We start from the raw sequence: 25265 nt of genomic DNA, 5'->3' as shown, positions 1-25265 counted from the left end.
TATTAATGCAGTCTGTTATTTATTTCTACCCTAGCCATCTTATCTTATATGGAGCCTAAATAGAAATATTATTATCATACTTCCAAAGAGGTCTTACTAAATGTGGCCAAATATTGTAATGTTTGTGAGCTAGGCAATTTAGTCCTTCTTATGCTTTACTATTTTCAATCATCGACTATTTGTCTATAAGGTGTGTTCACAATAACATGTTGTATCTCTCTTTTGGCAATAGTAGAGCTTTACAATTAAACTGGCCTAATAAAAAGTATTAAAAAGATGCTGCTTTTTATATCATTGTCTAATAAAAATATAGTCCATCTGTTGACAGATCCCAATATAAGAATCTTGATAAAGGAGATAAAGAGAAGATAGTCATAGTTACTTACCAAAAGGATTAAGGAAGTTTTCAGGCTTTACATCTATTTAATCTAGCACCTGACTGGAGATATTATAAAAGCACCTGTAATTGGATGTGGCTATCCATGTAAGCTTATTCATATACTGCCAGCACCTTGTCCAACTAACACATTATAAACCCACTCCCTTCTTAGATGAGTACAATCATCATCTTGCCAAATATTATTGCCTTCTCATATCACTTACAACTATTTAACACACTCTAACATGTGTAGGACTGAATTCAAGCATATTTAGCAGTACTCGGGGATATAGTAGATAAGGGCTTTATTGTAATACAAATTATTAAAGGGAGCTTCACACATGAATATTTTCTATAGTTTTTGCATGTGCCATTAGCATACTGTAGTGTTCAACTACTTTCTTAGCTTGATTTTGACTTATTAAATAAGTTTCTGAAACTCTGTTACATGCTCTGGATAATAGCATTTATATCCAATAGACATATGATAGAGCCAGACTCAGGATCCAGTGTTCTGCCAAGAGAACTCAGAGACAGACAGATTGATAATAGTAAAATATAATAGAACATATTAACTTGAACTTGAGTGTATTATACTGGTACATAATGCAAGTATGAATGTTCTAAATTGTTAAAGGTATTGCCAGTAGTGTAGATATAATAGGTGATGTGAAAAAGATGACTAGAAGATATGCACTAGGTCTTACATATTTAAATCAATAAGCAAACTACTAGCTGTGTCAATGCCCAGCCTATATGCTGAATTCTCGAACAGGCGCTGTTTGAAGACTGACAAACATTCCAGGTAAACATCTGCATGGGTTACATCTATGCTTCTTCCTGTCTGCTCTAAAAGGCTCGTCCATGCAGCTTTGAGAATGAATTTTTTCTGCATGTCTGTGATGCCATCTCTGAGGTAGTTGGGATTCGCCTATATGTTGTGCTTGTTGTATGCGAGTATGATGCTGAGTACATGAGCAAATGTTGCACAGCCTAACCATTGCACCACAATCTCTTGTGTGTCTTTGATGTTATCGAATATCCAATGAGCTACCTGTGCTTGCTGAACTGCGGTCAGATCACCACAATACTTGACAGGGTAACCCCCAGTCAGCGACACTTTTATTCCCTGCTGCTGTAGATGGTGTCAAACAGGCAAATGTTGGATATCTTTGAGGCAAGGAAGGCTGATAAGGAAGTGTATCGTAGAGTTGTGTGGTGCAAGTATGGGATCCATCCATTTCGGGGGGATGAGGTATGGCATAGATTATATCTTCACTGACAGAAATATCATGCACATGTGTCCACTGACCAAACTAGTCTTGTTTGTCAGTATGTAAATGCAGCTGTAACACAAGCAATGTACCCAAATTGCATGCCTCCTGGCCCTGTCTTGCCATAACTCATTGACCATATTTCTTGTTTGAACAACAACCTGTGGATCCAAAGGTCTATCTGCAGGAAACCTACATTCATGCCACCACCACACTTTCCATGCATCTGTCTCTCCATGAAATTGAATGAGTCTGACAGGATACCAAAATTTGTCATGGCGAGCGAGTGCTCCTTTTCCTGCACTGTGGTTGTGTCAATAGTGCATGCACGACAATGGCTGCAACACATGCTTACAGCAATCATTTAGTCAAAGGGACCTTTGAAGCCTTTTCGCGACGACTCCTGGGCTCAGTCAGTCAAAGATATGATACACGAAGTCATTCAGAACTAACTGGTGGTTTTGTGGCTGTACTTGTGATGCTGGAGTTTGCCATGGCACAAGCTTGTGGCTGCACATGAACCTCTCTTGTGAACGAAGTTCACTAGCTCGGCCATTATGCTGACATGCAATGTGTGGCCAGTTATTGCATTCTTCACACTCAATCATTCCCTCCTCAAGCTGCATATCATACTCATTCCCAGTCATTCTACATTGACATGCCATGGAATATTCTGATTCCGACCCAATGACAGAGGTGGGATGTCCAAAGTGTGCTGGGATTGATCTTCTGTATGAATGGCAGGTAGCGATTCCCTGGGATGCTCTAAGTTGTTTGCAGGAGCAGGAGTCTCTTCAACAGGCTCTGGGTCACTGTCAATAAAAGGTGTTTCTTTTTGCTGTCTGTGCCATGTTTCGGGCTGACTGGGAGGCTGACACCTTTTATTAGTATATGTATGATTACCACTGAAAAATAGAGTGCATACTGGTGGTTCAGAGAAGAAGCCTGATTCCTCATTGTCCAATTGAGCTGTCCAACATTCATCATAGTAGTCTACTGATTTGGTCTTTGAAGGGTTGTATAGCCACTTTTGCTCTTCAGGCAGAAGTTCTTGAAATCCAGGATGGGCGCACGAAATCTTTGGGTTGCCCATGAATTCTCTTATAGCTGCTTCTAAGACATTGGCATGAGCAATAAATAGGTGAACTGAAAATGGTAAATTCATTCAGCTTTTTCAATCTGGTGATCACGGAAGTAGGTTTGGGCTGCTGCCCTTCCTTAAAGTCGATAGGTTAAAATATATACAGAGTACCCTTCAGAGACTCCCTGTAGCTTCATGAGGGTGTCAGCCATATGGGATGAGATAGTAGCTCCCTTAATCAATTTTGCTCTGCCACCATCCTCCATATCATTGTATGCAAATACTTTCTTCTGGTCCAGAGTGTAGCCAGCAATGAAGTGTCCTATCTCTCGATTGTTGAAAATGACTCCAGAAAGATCGTAGACAACACCATGTGAATCTGCAGCAGCCTGTTGGAGTGGCATCAGGCACCTTGAAATCCGCCACAGGTTTTCAAATTCTTCATCAGGGTTGAAGGTGATCATGAAAAATACAGGCAGTTGCGCACAGATGGATTTTGACTCCCCAGAGCCTCTACAACCCTTGATGTCATCCTTGTTGCACCAACACCTCTCTTCAGGCTTCATGGGTGCATTGACCTGTATGAAATCTCATAACCACCAATCCATGTTGCCTTCAAATGTCTTTGAAAGAGCACTGCTGAGCTCATAGTAGCACAATCTAGTGGGATTGCCCATAATTTGCCAGTGTGGTGAGATAATCTCAACACTGGAGGCTGGCTGACCAGTGCAGTATTGTAACTTGATGGTTTACCGTTCAAAATATGACCCTGCAAATGTATCTGTGCCTTCTTGATCATTATCTTGCCAAACTAGGACACTGCCAAGCCAACCCTATAGTATAACACCAAGGAATGTGTTCAGTTCAAGCTGTAAGCCTTTACAGATACACTGACTCACATCAATTGAACCTGGAGCGGAAATAGACTTGATGGCACCAACATCCCTAAGGGTCTCATGAAACTCATCTCTTTGAAACAACTTGTATAAGTGCCAGAGGAGGATGCATGATGCATACCATGGAATCGGGGTGCAAATTCTGTGTGAAAGTTGGGTAGAACAGCGAGAAACATAAGCTCCAATGAAGAGTCGAGCTAACATGAGTATCACTGGGGTGTTTCACCAGCTCGTGTGATGTATCTGGAGGTCGGCTATCATTCTTCTTCTGTTTCATTTGTGCAGCAAGTACTCAACTGGGTTTTGTAGTACCTAGATTGAATTTTGTCTTCTTTCAATGTTGAGCTTGCCCATAGTGTGTCTTGACACCAGCTAAGATTGCTAAATCACTTACACATATAGTCTGAGAAGATGTGTACTGACCAAGTCATGCAGCAGTTAATTTCTCATAGCTGAGTGCAAATGCAAAGAGAAACACTAAGCCATCCAGAAGCCAATGATTTAAGGCAGAAACAGCATCTTGGCATGTTGGTCTCACATTCACCACTGTAACCATTTCTTGATTAAAGGGAAATCATTGAGTAAGGCCTGTGCAATATGCCTAAACTCGTCCAATGTGATAGCATCAAGCAAAACAACAGACAAGCCACAATCAAAAGGTAAGTAATAACTCGACCTAGGAATGTCCTAGGGAGGTCAGGAAGTCATGTAAATAGTACATAAAGTGCCAGCAATAATACCATGAGTATGAAGGCACAATAAGACACATAGAAGACATAGAAATGCGTACTATAGAGGTGAATGATTATATAACTAACAGCTGTAGCTCAGCTTGGGCTCAATGATGGCTTTCAAGAACAAAACAATCTAAAATGCAATCTAAGTATATTTGTAATGGTGAGCTACTAAAAGAACTGAGACTATATGGTTGTAGGGCCCTAAGATTATCTAGCACAAAGAACTTGGTCAGAACATCATTTTTGTGGATTGGCCCTTGGTGCTGCAACAGATATAAGCACCATGATGACTATAGTGAGATATTTGTGGGATAATAGGACTCAAATGGCTGATCTCAGCATCTTCTTGAGTTGACACTGACATACTATAGGTAAATGCCAGCAGGCATACACACAGAGGGGACATTTATATTATCTGTGCTGATGATGTTTGACATGATATACGTCTAATTATACAAAGCACTAAGAATGATGGCCAACTTGAGAATGTTAGCAGGACATCTGTACATGCTAATGAAATGAGCAATGTCAAGGTCAGTATCTACCAATAATGAGTGACTGGAGGTACAAAATTGAAGCCAGATTTTGCTTACCTGAAGATGTGATGAGTGCATTAGGATCCAGAGTATCATCACTGCAGGGTTGCCGAGTATATATCATGTATGTTAATTGTAGGTTGGCATGAACATCACAGTTGTGTTTGCCAGGGAGATGCATAGTATAGTAAATCAAATAACAGGTGTCACACTGATCAACACACCGCACCCACATGTCCTGGGCAGTCTGTGTTACACACTATAAATTTTCCAAATATTTTAATTACAAATTTAGATGCCTTTTTGCTTGCAAATAGTTTCAACTTTAAGATCACATGCTATCACACTGGCAATGCAAAGTCTAAATTCTGGCACCTATAAAACCTCACTGTCAATACCAAAAATACAAAATCTAAATCTGGGACAAACAGGTTCAAGCATGATCATGTGAGATCTTGAGGGAGATGCTCCAAGTCTGAATCTGAAGTTGAGAGTCAATCCTGGCACCTACAAAATCTCACCATAAACACTTCCTTATATCAACACTACTATGTTTGAACAACATACAAGAATTTTGGATGTCTCTTGCAGTTGAGCTGACAGCCTAGGCCCATGATACGCATCCCCAAGGATATGTTTGAGCAATGTGAGCATCCAACAATAGATGGGGCCATTGTCTGCTTAGATAGATGATCTATAGATAAACCCAAATATCTCCACAGTCAGTGATTCAGACAAATACCAATGACTGATAACATGGTTGTTCATGGGTGGGTGGCTTGTCGTTGCTCCTAAGATACAGTCAGCAATGTATAGCTCTACACATAAGTCAGTAGTCAACAATCAACAGTCAACAGTCAATCCAACAGAATGGATATGAAACACAGTGACAACAAAAACAGAACTCAATTAGTCAGTGACCAACAACAACAACAACACAACAGCATGATATCAAGAGACACAGTTACTCTAACAATATAGAGATGACACAAAGAAACAGACACTCCTCCCTAACACTTCACACAGCAATAATGATTCATACATAAACTAGTGCAGCAAGTTATGTGGAGTTACAATGAAAATCCCCCTCAAAAACAAAACAGGTGCGACTACTGTCAGACCTAGTCAGAGCTACCATAGCACTCTTAGCCTAATATTGAACCTGCTGCCAAGGAACTCACAATGAGTGTTCAGACAGACTTGGAAACGGGCGACCTTGGACTTCAATACCAAGTCCGCTCTTCAATAGCAAAAGCCTGACTTACAAATGACTGACCACTTTGGCCCAGTATAACACACAGATGTATGAGGTCAGTGATTCACTGTCAACACCTAAAATCTCACCACAAGACTATCCTAAGTCTTTGGTGGACAAAAGAGACAACACCAAACTTCTGGGTAAGAATGAGACTGAAACTTTGGCACTTGGGAGAAAGTTGATAGGAAGGAACAACAACAAAACCAGACTGCTACAACAATAACATCATGTTAAGATGAGATTGAAGTGGGCCGCTTCTAGAGGCTACTGAGAGACCAGAAGGGATCAGACTAGAGTCCAGAGTAAGTTGCCAAAGAGGCAGGGAGCACTGGACTCAGGGATATGGGCGATGTATGGTAAACAAATGTAAACAGACAAGCCATAATCAAAAGGTAAGTAATAGCTTGACCTAGGGACATCCTAGGGAGACCAGGAAGTCATGTAAATAGTAAGTAAAGTGCCAGCAATAATATCATGAGTTGAAGGCACAATAAGACACATAGAAGACATAGAAATGCATACTGTAGAGGTGAATAATCATATAACTAACAAAATTTCCCATACAAGACTGTCAATCTTTTGGCCAGCAGCTGTCTGCTGCTGGTCTTATCTTCGTGCAGCTCTCAGTAAAAGCAGGGAGTGCAGATCTGTGCACTCAAAAGATATACAATCTCGATGCCACTGGCTTTACAGTTTTGGTGGTTGCTTGCTGCACTTGTATTGGACGAACAATACACTACTGGATGTCTGCCTTCTGTCCCATGTCATTAGAGTAGACATGAGGCAAGTTTGTGTTTTGTGTTTTTATTCCATCAACAGTCAACTCGGGCTGCAACTGTTAGTTATATGATTATTCATCTCTACAGTACACATTTCTATGTCTTCTATGTGTCTTATTGTGCCTTCATACTCATCATATTATTCCTGGCACTTTACTTACTATTTACATGACTTCCTGACCTTCCTAGGATGTCCTCAGGTCGAGTTATTACATTTGTGGGGCACTCACCCCATCACTTCCTATTTTTTTCAGAATATATATCTATTAAGATGATCATTGCCTTGGCTTGCAAGAAGCCACCGCACTGCAAATGCATGGACAGTTCCATAGCTTGTGAGTATTGAGCTTCATCAAAGTGATGGAGGCAGAAAAATGATGCTAGATAAAGAAGATAAAGCATCATCTGCATCAGGAATCCACCATAGTCTTCTGGATGCTCAGCCTTCCTCTTCCTAATTGAACACCCACAGTGCCTTCAAGGTGGGCTCATCTATAGCATGGGCAATGGTCACAGTGAACCTGGAAGTTAAAATCACTGTGAATTTCAGGTGGGGCAAAAGGTAGCATGTGCAATTATTCCTACCTTGTTTTTCTTTCATTTCTTTACCTATATGATTCATTGACATCCCAGAGGCTTCATAAAATGTACCTACAAGATATGATATGATATGGCTCCACAGATAATTCTGGCCTATTCTGTTGGTTTCTTTGATGTTATTGGATGCTAGAATGTTCTGCTCCTCCTGGCTCCACTTGGCTCCACAAATGCTCCACACATGCTCCACAATGAGGTCATTTATGATGCAATTCTGATGATGTCATTCCTCTTTTCAATTTTGGTTCTTAGTACTATAGTTTCTCTCATCGCATGTATAAAAGAAGAGCCAATCTCCACCCAAAAATACAAGAATATCTTTTTCTTTCAAATATCTGAGAGAAATCCCCCTCACATTGTTCCACTTTCTCTAACATTGACACTCTTTGTGTTAGCCAAAAAATGCAGACCTAGACTTGCTCTAAGATCATTTTACTCTTTTCTTGACTATACCTATCTGTGCCTTTGTTGGACTATCTGCATACATATTTTCAAGTTGTATAACTTGTAGTTGTATGCATCCATTATACTATTGTGGTTGTATAACACATGGTTGGTCTTATTATTTTGGATACATCCTTTGTTACTTTACTTCAAAGGAGTCCAAACCAGCATTTTTTTTTGTATCCATTTTTGTCCATTGAGAGTAGGGAACTCTATGTAAGACAGTACTATCTAGTCTAGAGGCCCTGTGCCCCTCTGTACTTCAGGGTTCGCAAATGCCCTGGTGTGAGGCATACCCCCACCAGTCTGCCATTCCTGCCAGCCGTTGTAGACTGCAGCCTTTGGAAAGTGAAGTGACTATTGTGTGCTTGTGTATTGTAAGATATATGGTAACAGAGTTGGTTCTATAACTATTCAAGGGGGTGTGATGAATCTATGTGGGTAGGAGGAATTTAGTTTGCGAAGCATTTTCTCCAACCATGTGGCTCGCATTGTCTCTGAAAAGTTTGAAAAAATCACTGCCTGTGCCTTGTCTCTCGCAAAGTAGTCCGCAATTTCAAGAGTGTCGTCAAGTGTAAGGTTTGTATGTTCAGATAATAAGACAATAGCACGACCAAGAGCCCCATCCTGAGATGATGAGGATGAAGCAGAAGCTTGAGGAAACATGGTGAGGAATGTCTTGATATAGCCAATAAGCTCCTTCTGTTACAAGTAACATCGGCTACATGGCCCCCCTATCATTTTTCCCCTTCGTCCTCGCCCTCGTATGCCTCCGGCTCGTACTTCTCTACCGACTATCCGTTGACCGGATCCTTGGGACCGTTCCCGTCCCTCATCCCCCTCCTATCGCACCAACGTGTGCACGTGCCTTCGGGCTATGACTCGTTCTGACTCGTGCCACCAATGTGGCTTTCCTTATCTTGTCTTATCTTTCCTTTGACTGGTGCATGCTGCACATTGTATCATTTACCGTTGGCTCGTTCCAACGTTTCTCGGTCTCATTCCGCATTCGACCTTACATCACTAATCAGGCTCTGCTACCAGTGTACCTATACCCTTTCTGTTTCCCCTTTGCCCTTACCTACAGTACGGTAGCCTTGCCCTTAACCCTTTCCACTTAGTATAAGTAGTCGGTCACTTTGTACTAGATTCCCTAACTTGAATCTACTCAATCTTCCCTCGAACATACTTCCCTCTGAAGCCCCCTCAGCTTCAGTCTCTAGTATCTTTTCTTAGGTGCTCATCACGCCTAAGTCTACCTCGATCGACTACTCATCGTTCGGACAAGACTGTCCTTACTTTGAGAACGTCAGTGACTTTGAAGACATCTGTCTTAGAAGTCACGTGACACGCGCGTCTCTGATATCTGCCGACTCGTCGTCGCCAAGTCTCAGTTGCTACACCGGACCCTTCCGGTTATGTCACGAACGTTAGCGGACGACGCCCCTCTTAGGGCTCCACATAACAGATCTATTTGAGTGCATAACACCTTCATTGTATCAGACCCATCCTTCTGTGCCTGAGCATTTACAGACAGCGGCCGAGTACATTTTCGAGAACCTTCTCTCAGCTGACTAATCCCAATGAATTGTCCACTGTAGCTTTGCACACATACTGACATATCATCTAGATGGACAATGTCACGAAGGCGGATTACTTCTGAGAATAGATGTGGAGATGACTGGCTATCCAATGATGCTGAAAAAGCTGGGTACCAGGGTAAGGAGTGGCAGTGATTCATGCTTGAACGTCTAGGGGTGCAGTATTATGTATATCAAATTTATTGTAGGAGTTATTCATGGTAAGTTTAAGAATGAGCAGTATGAGTTAGCTCAGTCAAAGTAAATGTGATTGGTTTTGATGTCTATTGATTGGCCGTGGATATTGAGCCCAATCCTAGTAAGGAAATTTCCCTGACAGTGTTTAAGAATGACATGGCGCAATGAGCATATATTAAGGTGGTAATGAGAAGACATCCCTTGTAGAGTGGTGTTTAGGCAATTACATATTTTCAAGCTATGTCTGGCAAGGTCCTAACTTGTTCAGTGATACCTGAGATCCATCCGGAATGGGGCTGAACATATGTTGCTATCCATGATTCTGACTGAGCAAGGTTCCTGGGTATTCCTGGGTAGTGCAAGTAGCATGAATGAGAGGAAGTGTCATACTGCTAGCGGTGCTGAGTTGTGAAGATTGATTGATTGGAGATTCCGCTGTCAAAATGAAAGGTTTTATAGGTAGTCCTATTGGAATTAAGTTGCTGATGATTGAATTGAAAATTGGTATCAATGTAATCAGGTGTTGTGCTTGCATATTATGTATGAAATGATGATGTCATTAATAGTGTCATTGTGTCATTCCTGAATGTTTGAATGTTTTGGATGTCATTCAAATAGTATTTTTCAGGTCCAAAATTTTGCATTTCAACTTGACATAGAGTTTGCAGGTGCCACTATTACATTTTTGACAGTTTGACTTGGCAAATTTTGAATTGACCATGTCACTTTGACACTTCATATAAAGACCAGTAGAATTCAAGGGGTTGAATTGGTACCTATGTCATTTAAGATATTTGGACATAGCTTAAATGGCATCTCCTCCTTTGAGATATTCAGGTTCATTGAATTTGAGAGAATTCATTAAGACTTAATAGCTTTGTGACTTATAGGAGTTCCCACTATAAAGTCCCACACAAACACTATATGTCTTTGGCTCTAATAGCCCCTTCAAACATGTACAAACAATTGTAGGTAACTTTATCAAGAAACAAATCAAATCTTGAGCTTAGCACATCATACAGCAAATAACAACAAACAAACACGATTCACAGGGAACAATGAACTGATACTAAGTATGGGACGCATAACACATGAAACACTACTAATGTAAGTTCTGATAGGACAAGAACCTATAGTAACAAACAAGAAACAGGATCAAGGTAAACAATAGACAATACATTTGCAAACAACAAGTCCAAACAAGAAACATATTGATGCACTGACGGCCAAGACGAGGATGAACGATGTGCGTTATCTTGATAAGCAAATGCGAATGTTAGACTTTTATTAACTAACTCGCAATAGGGTTACTTGCCAAGAATTGGGAGCCCTGGACCATTGAATACTAATACACTCAAATACAAACAGACAGACAAGAAGACAAAAGGATTGCAAAAGGGTGATGTCTGCAGAAGGAACACCGCACGATTGACCCAAGTGGGCAGTGCTTTGTCATCTTCGATGAGAATGAGACACATGTCGGTCTCATTATAGTCTTTGGACTGTTCTGGAGTTAGAGTTGTGTGGACCGCTGTGAGAAGTTCAAGATGGAGGTGACGAAGGTTTCGCCCCTCATAGTATCGACTTTCAAGGCGACTCTGGCCTCGTACAACGGCACCTGGATAGTTAGGTTTGTTGTAATGGTAAATTGTCAGTGGGCGAGCAGCTAAGAACTTGGCCTGTTCCGGGCCAACTTTGCGTGAATTATGAGCATCAAGCTCAGAACAAATGAGTGCTGCTGTAAGATTCAGAGCATGAACAGAAGGGGGACAAAAGAGACCGTTGAATGGAAGGGCGATCTGATAGTCCCGGCCACAATGAACACCTCGAAAGGGTTCCAGAACGTTTACAGTGTATGTGGGAGGGTCAGCAACCATTGCATTAGATAGAGGCTCGAACGACAGATAGGCGATGATGTTGGGCATAGCTTTGTATCCTACCGTGATATGGTTGGCTGCAATAAGCATGTCGCCTAAAGGAAGCTGAGGGTCACAGTTAGGCAAACAATAATTGAAGGACATGTCATCCATAATTTTATCTTCTTGAGAGAAATATTCAGATGAGCTCGTTGAAGACCTCGTCCGAACTGTTGATGATGCGATCGGCGATGGACATGGGTAGGTTGGGATCCAGCAGCATGACGAATGGAGATGAGAGTTCTGATGAGGAACAGTCGGACATGGTTGGGGAAGATGGTGGGAAGCATTCGTACACCTCAACGTGCATGAAGAGCTGGGAGGTCCCAGGGACTCTGAGATTTAAGGGCGGCTGCTGCTCTGAGAATGGTGTAGAGGCACGAGTTGGCAGGACCAGTGCAAATGGTGCTCGGCCTGAGTCCGTTGGGATGCTAGGGTGAGTGTCTGAGAATGCTTGGGACTGGTCAGATGTGGGGAGAGAGAAGAGTCTAAATAGCATACTAAAAACAAGTCTATTAAAACTTGAAACATCTCCAGCCTCCATGTGCCCAGTTCGCCCAGTTGCAGGAATAAGGGTGACCTGCGCTGGAGAGGTAATCATGCGAGTTTGAGAAGGAACTTGCGGGACCGGGAACAGATCAGGAGTAGATGGTTGAGGTTGCTGCTGCTGCGGTGCTGCAGATGCTTGCAGAAGGAGGGAGTCTGTGCCAACCGGCTCAGTCTTGATGTTGACTAAAGTTCCCTCTCCTAGGGAGAGGGGAGAGATAGGCTGCCTTCCAATGTGTGGAGGAGATGGCAGAGGCATTGGAAGTCCAATGTCAGTGATTGGTGAACTGGGGGAGAACTTACTGTCCTCATGGTTGGCGGCAGTGAGAGCTGCATGGTGCTGCGCGATGGCCCTGCCTAAGTCTGGAAACTTGCACTCGAAAAAAGGAGGAGAGGTTGATGCTAATAGATCAGAGGGGGCAATGAACTTCTGGTATTCCTGGACAAAGGGTCCAGGGTGGTTGCACCGTCCAAAGGCAACCAAACAAGGTGACTTGATGTCACGTGCATCTTTGGGAAGAATTGGACTTCCAAAGGAAAAACAATGGCTGGGCGTATCACTTCCTGAGTGATACAAGAAGAATGTGTTTAGGGCATAGTGTAGCTGGAAGGAATGGGAGCTTTGAATTTTCTCCCCAAAGGTTCGGTACTGGAAGGCATTGAGTGCTATATAATCTGCCACATGATTTCCAAAATAGGAATGAGCTCCGTCAAATCGAGTGTTCTTGTGCAAAGTGCCAGACTCATAGGTAGATTGGAATTTGCATTGTTGAGCCTCTCGGCCCGCAAATTCCAAAATGCTGGTATCCAGTTGAAAAATTATAGTAGTGGCATGTTCCATACTAAGAATTGGTCGGTTTGGGCTGGTCTCTGACTCTGTTTTCTTGCTGGCTTTTATACTAAGTACTATGATAACAATACAAAACAAATCAATAACTAACATATTTATTTTTCTGTCTATGTACTGCAGGGTTGTACATAGAGTGAGAAAAATAAAAATTTGTATCAAGTACAAAATGTATTGAATGTGCTTCAATGGGCACGGTGGTAGTGGCCGCATTAGGGAAATATAGAAGCTTTCAATGTGGTTCGGTGTTTCCTGAAGGTTCAATTCCTGAGAAGAACAGCATGTGACTTCTTCGCATGATATAATCAGTAGCTCTAGGTTGGGCAGGTCCTTAGATACTGGATTGGGAAATGTTAGGTATGTACCGTCAGCTCATTCGACTAAGCCGACTCTATTTTCAGATTGCCAAGATCATCCCATTAATAGATCAAATGGTGTGTTCTCATTGAGTAGCATGGTTCCTATTGTTCTAATGCTTCCTATTTCAATTGGGACTTCCCGAACTATTCCTTGAAGTGTTCCGATTCTGCCATTTGCATCTTGATGACTGGTTTGGTGTTCCATATCTGCGGGTAACCCTAACCCTTGCTTGTATATAGAAGTATTTAAAAGATTTATCTCACTTCCAGTATCATAGATAGCTCTTATTTTGCGCCCATTGATTTCTGTGTCAATGTAAATTAATTCTCCACATGTTCTTGACTTCTGATTCTGAGAAAGAAAAGTCTCAGTGATTGTCCGGTCTTTTCCGGCTTTGGGTTTAATTAAGTCCATCAAACCTCTGGATAAATCTTTAGACATGGCTAATATCTCTCAAGCTGTCAGCTGAATTTGGCTATTTAAAATTCAATCTAATAATAGCTTTGGGTCCACTTTGGCTGCTAGATCGGATATTCTTGGTACATGTTTCGGCTCCTCCCGGCTTGGTGTGGGAACTAATACTTTGTGTGCTCACTGGTGTTGGACGTACCTCTTCACGTGCTCACTGCCTTGTCTCTGTCTCTTTGACTGATGTTGGCACGTAGGGCCGCACTGCCGTTGCCTTCTTTGGTAAGCCATTTCTCATATTCACTATGTCTGACAATTTCTTCACATCATTAGGATCAAATTCTCTTTGTGGGGGTGTGCCTGGACCAGGGCGTACTCTTATTGGTTCCTCAAACTTCGGCTGATTCTCACTGTGAGTCTGTCCGCTGCTAATTTTCTTGTCTGCTGGTATGCTGTCTTCTTCTCTCAGTTCCTCTGTCCGACTAGTCCCTAGATCCTGAGGGATAACTAGTGTGTTTGGTCCTGTTGCCCTCTGGGCACTCAAAGGTTTGTTCTCTTTGATTTTTTGTTCTTCAACACGCTGATGATGCTCTCTTTTCATTATTTCCCTAAGATTTTTCACTGACGGTGGATATATCCCATCAAATACGGCTCGACATTTTCCAGACTTGTCTCTCAGTGTTCGCTCGGCTGGGTAAGCCACATATTTGATTTTGCTATTGCTCATTTCTGACCCACTCATCACTGCAGGTATAAGATAGACTTTATGGTCTGACAAATCCAACTCGCTGTCTGTCACCAATTGTACAAAGTGTGTATTTGCTGTTTGTTGACTCGCACACTGTTTTTGTGCCATAACGAAGGTTTCGTCTCCCTCTCTACATATTTCTTGTCCTCCTGGTAGTGTTAGTCTTCCTGTAGTGTCTTTTTGTAGTAATCCTTTGTCCAATAACACATTTACTTCTGGACACCATGGAAGTCTATGATTGCTGCCTCCACATCCAAAACAAGTATATCTCGACAGTCCTAATTAAATATTGTTTGGATAGCTTGGAGTGAATGGTGCTTCTGCTCCTCTTGTTCTAGGAGCAGTGTTGACATATCTCTCACTCTTCTTTTGAGGCTTTGGGAGTACTTCTCCTATGGTAGAGTCCAACTTTAGTGCTTGAAAGTATAGCAGTGTATAATTTGGATCATCAATTGAAAGATTGCTTAAACGCTTCACCAAGTCCTCTATCTGATCTGGGTCCTTGGACTTGGATTTCTTTTTTCCTTTCTTTCCATGCGACCATTGTCGCTCTACTTCTTCTTCTGAGCTGCTGTCTGTATCCAAATCCTTGATTCTGGATTTCCTTGCCCAAAGTTTCTGCTTCTTCTTACTATAATATTCGCTTAAATCTTCATCATCTGAACTATCCACAAATTTCACCCTACACTTGGCTGATTTAGACCTTGTCTTAGTAAGCCTCTTGGATTTGGATTTATGTCTTGATTTATAATCATCTTCAAATTCAGAATCACTCTCACTGTCTGAAGAATCTGAAGAACTGGGTGTATCAGTTTCTCCTTCCAAAATTTCTGAGTCTGAATAGGCAAGATTTGTCTCAAATCAATCCCTTTGTAAACAAGCTTCAACAGCTGCTACAACGTCAGCTTGTGAATAAGGGATGGTGTGGTCACATAATGGGTCTCCAGCAATGAGTCTGCTTTCCACTCTGTTCCGCAGATCTCTATGTATACCCTTCCATAGATATGTAGCATGATAATTTGCAGTAATCTTGCTATGTGTTTTGAGCCATCCACCAATAATGGTGAACTTTTGTATGTAACACTTCCATTCTGATAGTGTTCTGATTGGTTTTTTATTCTGATAGAGGACAAATTTTACCAGATCTCTTGGTTTGTATTGCTTTGTGTCATGGTCTGCATCAAAGTTATTCAATAGATCTGCTTTGAGTTGTTTCCAGTTATGACTGTTGAAGCTTTCTAAAACCTCAATTAGGTCAGGAACATGAGTTGAACAATATTGGGTAAGATTCTCACACAGGTCCATTTGGGAGGTCACCTAAAATTGCTGACAAAGCTTCTCATATTGCTTAATAAATTTCTTGACTTGAGTATATTCACCCTTGAATTTAGGTGGTGCATGTTTTGTGCATGGATATGGGAGTATCAGTGGGCCTGGGGGAATTGTAGACCCTGAAGTGGTTGCAGTAGTAGTGGTCATGGTTGTTTATTGATGTTTATTGTGATATCTGATATGGGATAGAGTCTATAGCCAAATAGTTTTGATGAGTGGAAAACACCTTGTTGTAAATTCTGCAGTTCAATCCCTGCCAAGTGCTATTTATGAAACAGTCAGAGAGGTGTGCTTTTGAATGACAAACTTTCCCCCCCTCGCGGTGGGCTCCAATTATGTCTTACTAGGATGTGATTGGCAATAAAAATCATCACCAACGGTTGATAATGTGGTCGTTCATGGGAGGAGGTGTAAAAGTTGGATTTGTCAAAACAAGCAAATTCCTAATGACTTTAAAAGGGGTGAGATCAGGGTAAATTTCAGGAACAGTAACTGTTAACTGGCTTGATGCAGTGCTTAAATACTTGAAGGTTGTTGATCCGTTAACTGGCTTGATGCAGTACTTAGGACACAGATGATAAGGATTTATAGATGATGATGTAGCCAAATCGATAACTGGCTTGATGCAGTGCTACAATGCTACAAGAAGATGATTGCAAAGATATGCAAGGATAAGATAATAATAATGGATTGCAACAATATGCAATGAACCAGAGTATTATTTCGTAAACACTCCCCATTCTCAAAATCAGAGGAGATCAAACTAAGCCTCTAACACAATTGAATCAATCAAAATATGTGGCTTTGAAACTAACTTATCTGCTGCTCAGGTCCTGCACAATGAGTATGACACAGGTCAGAACAGAGTACACCCTCTTGGTGTAGTCTTAAAGCAGCCAAGCTTTTAATATTGTTGAGTAAAGTGCTAGTCTTATTTGTCTTTCTTCCTAATTGTTAAGAAATATGTAGATTCTCCCCACAGAAAAGATATCCTGTGTTGTAAAGAGAATGACGAAACTACAACTAGATGACTGATAATCATGTACCAGCTAGTGTAATTTAAGGATTAGCTCAAGGTAGGCCTCAGAAGATCAGTATATTGTGGGAAATGATGATAAATGAATGGAGGGAATAAACTAATTCACTCAGATATTCACTCAAATATAGGGTGAGAAACTTAAGAAGATATTCAAATCTTCCTTTCTTCTCAAAAGGGAATCTTTCAAGAAGAGGGCATCTATTATTCAGAGGGGAAACAGAATCCCTTATATACTACTCTAAATGTGGCTGTGTAACTATCTAAATAAGGAAATATGACTTATAGTGACTCCATTGTCAAGATGTTCTACGATGACTTGTTCACTTCTCACATATTCTCATCTATAAACTTTCTCCACTCAAATATCTGACTAATACAGAAAGTTGTGAGAAATGTGTGGTAAAATGTAAGAGATCATGAGAAATGCTGAATAATCTGTTGTGGTATGTTTTACCCAATCTTTGAACCAGAAAAGTATTAATATGAACTGTTAAATTGTAATGTAAAGTCCTTAGGTCTGAAAATTTAATCAAATAAAATATTAAGGTAGTGTAGAAAATTCATGATAATTTCATAGAGCAAAATAAGGAACTTCAAGGATGAAAAGTAGCCATGACCATGCACAAACCAGGTTTGGTGTGTGTCACCGCATAGAAGTCATTGTGTCACACCATGTCACCCTGCCATTTTAACTCCCCGACGAATGAAACCGGAGCATTTGACAAGCACTATTAACGATTCAAAAGGCTTTGTACAGCGTCGAGGCTTGTATTTATACTGTGCAAGTATGCTTATGGACTGTAAGGTATTAACTAGATAGGTATAATATATGAATATGCCGCAGGAAAGATTATAGAGAGGGTGACTAGTGTTGACTAGCGCCAGTTGAGTAAGAATGTGCACTTATCCTCAAGTTCTTGAGAAAACTTGGCGGGTTAGTTTCTCTTGGGCATGCAACCAGCGCTGCAAGACTGAAAGCTTAACTTCACAGATGAGTAAGTGCGTGTACAGGTGTTAGCCAAGTTGCCAAGCAGCACTTTGCAACTCCGAACACAAGCTCATTCCTCCTGTCACGCTTTGCATCTCGATAGTACAACATTTATGGCTCTCAACAGAACACAGTTTTCATGTCAGAAACAATTAGAGGAGTGTTAGAAGGCAATGTGAAGTCACTAGTAAAATTTCTGAATTTTTCAGTGCATGTGATGGCTTCCCTCTGATGGATTAGTGTGGAAAGTACATGTTCTGTATTTCGCTGCCACGAGTACTTCCAGCCTGTTTTAAAAAAAATACATACAGCAAGCTACGTACTAATTACCCTCTAGAATCATTGTGCTACATTGTGATTTGCAACTCTGGGCCAAAGATAGTATACAAAAGACTCTCTCTTTCAACAGAAAGTGAGACACATATCTAAGGATGACAAAGTTGAAACAGACTTTCATAGGTTGAAACACAACCTACTAAACTGACACAAACCTAATGAATTTATCCAAAACACAGAACATTCCACAACACTTTGTATAAGACTACACAAGAAGAGGACAACAAACTGAATCCTCCCAAGAACTCACCACATTACCTCCCACAAAGTAGAAAGTCAGAGACCGTGGACTTAAGGACTGGCAAGAAGTTCTCACCATGTATAATTGTGTTGTCATTATACACAACTTTTATATAAGACCCTTAAGTAACCAGACAGCTGTAGTGGAAAATATTTGACCATTTACACAAAGATGCAAAGCTTGCCTTCAATAATACAAAAATGTCCCTCTGCCGTTCATCTTAACCTCATTGGTATTGACATTCAGATACAAGTTGTACATTGAAAATATTCTAGCTAGGTAGATAAGAAATGTTAATCGCCCTTTCAATCCATAGACTTCTTTTTTAAATATTTCACCAAATGTTCCATTGCCCGCACCACTTGAAGTATATCGTTACTAAGGGTGGCCTCCATTCTTAACATGGACGCTGCAAGAAGCTTTGCCTCCACAACCTTATTTTCCATCATCTTGAGAATGGCATTTCCTTCATAGTCAATCTCTGCCTGAATGGCAGCCAATTGTTGGGCCACCAGAATCAACCTTGGCAGAACTAATGTTGCTGGTGTCACAAGTATGTATCCCTCCAGCTGGTCACATGTGAGATTATATTCAAGTCTGAGGTGTAAAAGAAAGGACTTACCAGTTGTGTAAAGTGATTGCCGATCATTTGGGTTAGCTGATTTCTAGATGGGAAGTTGGTGATAAAGTCCCATATGGCAAGACATCAAAAGTGGTGTTCCACCATGCATATGAATATGTTTTCATCATATGACCTTTCACCCAGGGTCCAGATGGCTCCACCAGCAGCTTCATGAATGAGGCATAAAGTTCCTGGTCATTAAGGAGCTCGGCCTAGCTCATGCCAAGCATGCTGATGACAAACCAGAGATTTTGTGAAAGTGAGGGACTGATGTTCATCCCATTGCACAAGGCTACCCAAGGCAGAATGAAAACTTTTGCTGGCGATTGGTTAGATTTCAGATGGAATCTATTGAAATTTGTACTCACATCACCCTCCCAAATAAGGTATCTTGTCACAATGTGACAAGCTTTTGCTGATTTTACAAGAGTGCTTTGCTCAGGAGTAGTCTAAATAGCGAGCAGTTGGGGAGCAGCAAACTCAAACATATTTGCCATATTGGCGAGACTGCAGAATTATTAATGTCAGCAAGAGCACCATAAGCTGTGAATGTAGACTTGGACATAATGAATTTCCTGTGAAATTAAATGACATCAGCCATGGGAGTTTATATCTCTGGTTCTCGTTGGAGCTTAAAATGACTTGTGTACTGTGAGCAAGCCATGAAACTTTTTTATTGTCTAGTTAATTTGAGTGGATGACTGAAAGCACAAAAGTTCCACAAATTGTTGCTGCAAAACATCGGCAACATCAGCACTGATAGACATTGTCCCTGAAGTAATCATTGGTGAACTCCACTATGATCGGTATTGCTTCATTCGAAACCCTTAATTCAGTGAGGTCCATACTTTCCCATTCAGATACATTTGATCCACTTTGAAACATGTTGTGGACTACGATTTTGTGATGCCAACAGTAAGCATCACAAATCTTGTGGACTCCTGTGGGTCAACTATTGTTCTGTCCCCACAGTGGCCATGCTTATGACATAATCTGCCACATCAGGTTTGTATTTAGGTTCACTTTTGTTCCTTGCCACTCATTGTACAACCAAGTCTACTCTGACATGTCTATCACTTCCATCGCTGCAACAGCCAATGCTACCTTCAGGCACTCAGCTGATCACATCAAACACCTTTTGGGTCAGGCACTACAATTGGATCCTGCTGATCCCACCAATGGCCAGTTGGCACTAGAAATAGCCAGCATTTTAGTAAGTAATCATTTGATCTTCATGAGCTTATCTGAATTTTTTTAGACAAACTTTTTTTTAGTGTATGCACTGCAGGTGAAGACATTCTCACCCAATTGTGCTCTCGGCAGCTGCTGAGTTGAGTGAGCACATCGATGCCTCCTCCCACACAGTGGTAAATACCTCAGTGTAGGCTAATATCCATGCCAGAGATTCCTACTGCAAGAGGAGTCCACTTTACCCTTGACCATTGGGTATGGAAAAGCCTCTATAGACCTGTCTCTGCTAGTGGCCAGTCCTTCACAACCCAACACCAGGAAGGATAAGGGAAAGCAAAAGGCCTTGCCAGAAGACAGCGATGAAGATTGAGGCCGACCGATGGAATGTGGTAAATGTCCCGCAACTCAGGCAATGAGTTCCAGTCGTCCACCAGCCATGAAGCACTACTGTGCTTCTTCAAAGGCAGTGTAGAGACTTGTGCATCTCAATGCTGAATATGTGGCCCTTTACCCACATAATACCCTATATGTTCCAGCTCTTATCCATAGGATCAGTCTCACACGTGTTCGTGCACCTCACCCTAGGTCTTTGTGCTCCTGTCCATCCGTCCATCCTACATCCTTGCTGATTTATTGGTGCATTATTCTTATTAATTTCATTGAATTGACATATCCTCGGTCCAATTTCCACACTTACATATAGAACACCTATCTTAGGCTTTAGAATATATTTAGTGTTGATATAGTTACTCAGTTCAGTACCGCGCTCGGATGCGCCACATAGCATAATTCTCGGATGCAATTCCCCTTCTTAAAAGGAGGAAGGGTTCTTGAGGACTAGTACTTACTTTCCCCCTTATCTCAGTATACTACAAAGTGTATAGTCCACCTAAGTGCTAGAAATTTGATTATACTTCTCTATCGACTATCACCTGCGCTTCTGCTATCCCTTGAAGACTCTTTCCCTTATCACCCAAAGTGTGCCTCTGTGTATGCACACCTTCACGTGTGTTATCTTCTTGCACCTGCTAGCGCCCATCTAGTTGACAGAGTTTCCCTCCATTTTATAGCGAGGAACTTCTCTCAGTAGCTGTCCTTTGAGTCAAGTTGTATTCTCATATCCAGGTCTTGCTGTAGAGTCCCCATTGGTTTTTAGTGTTTTCACCTATAGTCAAGATTCCTCACTTCCAGCAGTCATCACCAGTGATGATTACTGGGAGTTGGACACTGCACTGGCTCCAGTAAAAGCATTGGTAGATCCTCCATGTGGTCAAACCAAACCATCAATGCAACCTGACATGCTGCCACCCCATGTTGCTGCATGGTTCAAAACTGTATGCAAGGTAAGTAATATTTTTTGTTATTGAATTGGTGCCTCATTCATGGGAGTTAGGCGGGCACCCTTACAAAGTTGCCCTGCACCCAAAAAGTCAAAGCACTGCAGTCAGTCGGCCGCAAGGTTGGTGATATCCACCGATGATAAAAATGATGAGGTCTCAAATGTTGCACCTTCAAAGAGTATCAGGACACCATACATTCTGATTCCAGTATGTCTCCCAATTTACTTTACATACCAGCTGTTAGGAATGTGCTCAAGGGTCAAATCAGAAGGGCTTGGCTTCAGCTCATGCACTGCACCCCTTACCCAAGTACGTGTCCCTAACTTCCAAAGGCTAGCAGATGACATCTGGAGTCTGATGTCCAATGCACAGGAATTCCAGCGGACGTTCGGGAACAAGTGATAAGTCTAATCCAGACAATGTCCAAACTGGAAAGGAAATAGTGGAGGACTACCAGAGGTAGAGGTGGAGGTGAGAAGTCTATAGGAGTTGATTTTAAGACTATCAGAGGACAATGAGAGGAGAAATCAAGTCGGATGGAGGAGGGAATGAGCAGAGTCTAAGATAATATTTGAACTAAGGAAGTACAGAGAATCTACAGGGTTTATATACTACTGAGGATATAACGGAGAATCAGTTGGCACAGTGCGAGGCTATGTGAGGCTATGATGGAGCATGTGAAATGCCTAACACTAATCTATCGGAACTCAATTAAATGAAGACGGAAATGAAGAAGGGATGGACATTAAGTACAGCCAGTTATAGGTATAACTGGATGTCCGGAAACAGGGGCTAACTGAGAAGGGACATACAAAAGGGAAAAGATATGGAAGGTAGAAACTGGCCAGATCTGGATGTCCAGAAATGATTTGTATGATAGGTCCAGGTCAGGAATGCGGGATATGACACCAGCTGACACTATCTTATGTACTCTGCTAACATTGCCCCATTGCCATCGCAGATGCCTGCGGTTGCTGGCACTCTCGTTGAGGACGACCATGCAGACTTTGCATCTCTGGTGTGGAATGCACCGTGTGGTAACTGTGTGCAGTGCAGCCTAGTCTGTCGTCAGGGCTATAACAACTCCGGTGGAGAGCTGACCATTTGTGCCTGGTGCCATAGGTCAAAGCAAAAGTGCGGCAGCAAAGGGTCTGCCCTGGTGGGTAGACCAAAGAAGGCACTGCTGGCCCATGCCCACCACGCTAGATCACAATCTCACTGTTGTCGCTCGCCATCTGTTGCTTGCTCCTCAACATTCAGGTATGTATCTATTGTTTTTGTCATATTGAGATCTGATGTATTCGGATATCTTGATATCTTGCCTGTATCAGAAAACCCCGTTGTTCCAACACCTGCAGTTCCTGACATCCCCAACATTCCTGGCACCATACAGATCCTGCCTACATCAAGCACTGCCACTGATGATGTTCTGCGGCAAGAAGTTCAAGCACTTTGTAAGATGGTCACCAGATTGCAAGATCGGGTTGCTGCAGGTGAGAATGAACTGGCAGAGGCCAATCACAAATTGGTCCAGCAACAGGCCCACTTCGACTTCATTACAGAAGAATTGGCTGACCATCGTTGGCACATGCTTCTGCCGCCCATGGTGCCACCTGTGAGGCTGTGCCTGAGGTGTGTTTACCTATCATGATGAGGGGCCAACAGCTAGCTGAGCATGAGGCCGCAACTGAGAACCTCAATGGCAGTGCTGATAAAGGCCAACCTGCTGTTGAGCAAGGTGATGCCAGTGCTGAGCAGGGTGAATGCACCTCTACAGGGAGTGAGGCCAATGTTTGAACCAGCATTTGGAGAGTCAGCGGCATGCATCCCTGTGGCTCAGATATTTTTATGACTTTTTTTTTTTTGGTAGAACAATATTGCTAAGTGGCAGCTGACCAAGTCAGTCCCAGAGAGTACATTGAGGATACGGGGATTTCACCTGTGAGACAGAGAAGATAGTATTAAAATAGTTACCCAGAGGAAATGCATTTATGCACGCCAGTATATGCTGGCAGTGTGGGACTCCTCACCTCACAGATAGCTGAAGCTATCTGTTGCGCCCTGGGGGACGCCAAGGTAAGATACCCACTAAAACCCCTGCATGTTTGATCCAGTTGTCAGGAAGATCGTCTTCATCCAATAGGACTCCACTCCATGTCCGGAGTACTAGGGATTCCTTCAGTGCCCTTTTACCATACCTCACTGTGTTGGTGAGTATTTTGTCATATTTGAGTCTTTTGTTGATCGTTGATATCCATCTGTTGCAGATTTCGTTTTCGGAGTGAAATTTGTCCTCCTCGTTGTTGAATTTTATTACTCTTTCGCACCTCAGTTTCCATATCAAGTGTGCTGACTTGTAAGTTAGAATTGAGAAAAGTCTTGATTTGCCTTTTAATTTTTTCTTTCGTTGTAGAAACAACAATACTGAGAGGAACAAATGATGCTCCAAACTGTATTTATAATTGTTGAAGGTCGCACGTCACCTAGTCTGCGTTACTTGAGGAGACAAGTGCGTTCGACCCTAAAGGGGAAGTGAGTACAGCAAAGATCTAGAGGTATGCGCGGGAACGTGAAGCGCGAGAAAGCGCGCGCGTATTAGCGCGAAGCGTGGGAAAGTGCGCGCGCGTATGCAGAAAATGATAAAGACTAGACTTAAGTGATAATATGATACAAGGTAAGAGAATTTGAGAGCGCGAGATGTAAAAGAATAGGTTTCTACTATGTTCTGCTAAGTAGTAAGTAAGTAGTAATAGGTAAATGGGAGGTAAAGTAAGGTGAAAAGTAAGTTAAGGTGAAAAGTGAAGTAAGTAATAGTATGTACTGCTGGCGCTTATATAGGCGCCTAAGCGCTGTTATGCGGAGCCGAAGCGCTACCGAGTAGGTATGTAGATATATATATAAGTAAGGGTCCATGATAAAAATAAGGTGGAACAATATACAAATGAGAGAAACGGAAATATATGCACTAGAGAACATGGAGGACAGTGGATGGATGCATCTGGATGGCTGGCGCTATAGGGCGCTCAAGCGCGGGAATGCACGCGCGCGCATATACATCACGAAGCGCGGGAAGTGTGCGCGCATGGCGTGCGTTGCGAGGGAAAGCTGCGCCTCATATAGGAATAGCTGTGGGTAGCACACAGAGTGGTGCTACAAGTTCGTGCAATGTACTCCTTAGTGAAAGGTGCCATATCACACCATGAGAGGCATGATTCTCTACATCGTGTATCTACGAAGTTTGCTAGGTTGCATCCGAGAATTGTACCATATTGGATATTCGGCCAGTCAGCTTCTCTTAGGCGCTATAGTTTCTCTGCAAGTGTCCAGATCACTTTCCTTGCATGTGAGTCCTCGCAGTCTACTAGGATGTGTTCCATTGATTCGATTCCTCCGCATAGTTGGCAAGTACCTCTGTGTTCGAAGTTCAGAATGTTGTGCCAGAAGTCACCAAGGCAGTATGCTCCGTGGAGACTCTTCCACAGGAATCTGCGAATGTTTTTAGGTATGTCCTTGTCTCTTATTGATTTCCAGATTTGTGATTCCGTGGGGGTGTTTGTACTAATCTCTCTCACTGTGTGGTGAGTCATTGCTA

General features: G+C 42.1%; 6 protein-coding genes across 6 annotated transcripts; 1 reads left to right on the top strand and 5 right to left on the bottom strand.

Moving 5' to 3' along the window:
- Nucleotides 1–1644: 1644 nt before the first annotated feature.
- On the bottom strand, nucleotides 1645–3225 carry F5891DRAFT_900896 (uncharacterized protein; the record flags this gene model as incomplete). Its single annotated transcript, XM_041373459.1, has 3 exons — nucleotides 1645–1695; nucleotides 1746–1956; nucleotides 2906–3225. Coding segments are annotated over 3 exons (582 nt in total), but the record flags the coding sequence as incomplete, so codon positions are not given.
- A 7841-nt stretch (nucleotides 3226–11066) lies between these two features.
- Nucleotides 11067–11789, bottom strand: F5891DRAFT_1192840 (uncharacterized protein; the record flags this gene model as incomplete). The annotated part of the gene is made up of 1 exon (XM_041367658.1): nucleotides 11067–11789. The coding sequence occupies one exon, from the start codon at nucleotides 11787–11789 to the stop codon at nucleotides 11067–11069; it is 723 nt and encodes a 240-aa protein (XP_041222294.1).
- A 25-nt stretch (nucleotides 11790–11814) lies between these two features.
- Nucleotides 11815–13062, bottom strand: F5891DRAFT_1192839 (uncharacterized protein; the record flags this gene model as incomplete). The annotated part of the gene is made up of 1 exon (XM_041367657.1): nucleotides 11815–13062. One exon carries the CDS (start codon nucleotides 13060–13062, stop codon nucleotides 11815–11817), a length of 1248 nt encoding a protein of 415 aa, XP_041222293.1.
- Nucleotides 13063–13479: 417 nt separating this feature from the next.
- Nucleotides 13480–13881, bottom strand: F5891DRAFT_958403 (uncharacterized protein; the record flags this gene model as incomplete). The annotated part of the gene is made up of 1 exon (XM_041375565.1): nucleotides 13480–13881. A coding segment is annotated over one exon (402 nt), but the record flags the coding sequence as incomplete, so codon positions are not given.
- A 169-nt stretch (nucleotides 13882–14050) lies between these two features.
- Nucleotides 14051–14692, bottom strand: F5891DRAFT_983316 (uncharacterized protein; the record flags this gene model as incomplete). The annotated part of the gene is made up of 1 exon (XM_041377307.1): nucleotides 14051–14692. One exon carries the CDS (start codon nucleotides 14690–14692, stop codon nucleotides 14051–14053), a length of 642 nt encoding a protein of 213 aa, XP_041222291.1.
- Nucleotides 14693–21882: 7190 nt separating this feature from the next.
- On the top strand, nucleotides 21883–23470 carry F5891DRAFT_983313 (uncharacterized protein; the record flags this gene model as incomplete). The annotated part of the gene is made up of 7 exons (XM_041377306.1): nucleotides 21883–21982; nucleotides 22110–22144; nucleotides 22635–22710; nucleotides 22796–22933; nucleotides 23005–23127; nucleotides 23167–23305; nucleotides 23329–23470. The coding sequence occupies 7 exons, from the start codon at nucleotides 21883–21885 to the stop codon at nucleotides 23468–23470; spliced, it is 753 nt and encodes a 250-aa protein (XP_041222290.1).
- Nucleotides 23471–25265: the final 1795 nt, after the last annotated feature.

This window comes from Suillus fuscotomentosus (assembly GCF_016647785.1).
Source record: "Suillus fuscotomentosus strain FC203 chromosome Unknown F5891scaffold_53, whole genome shotgun sequence".
NCBI lineage: Eukaryota > Fungi > Basidiomycota > Agaricomycetes > Boletales > Suillaceae > Suillus > Suillus fuscotomentosus.
The sequence above is the reverse complement of the archived record's forward strand: the minus strand, read 5'-3'. Positions and strand labels throughout refer to the sequence as shown.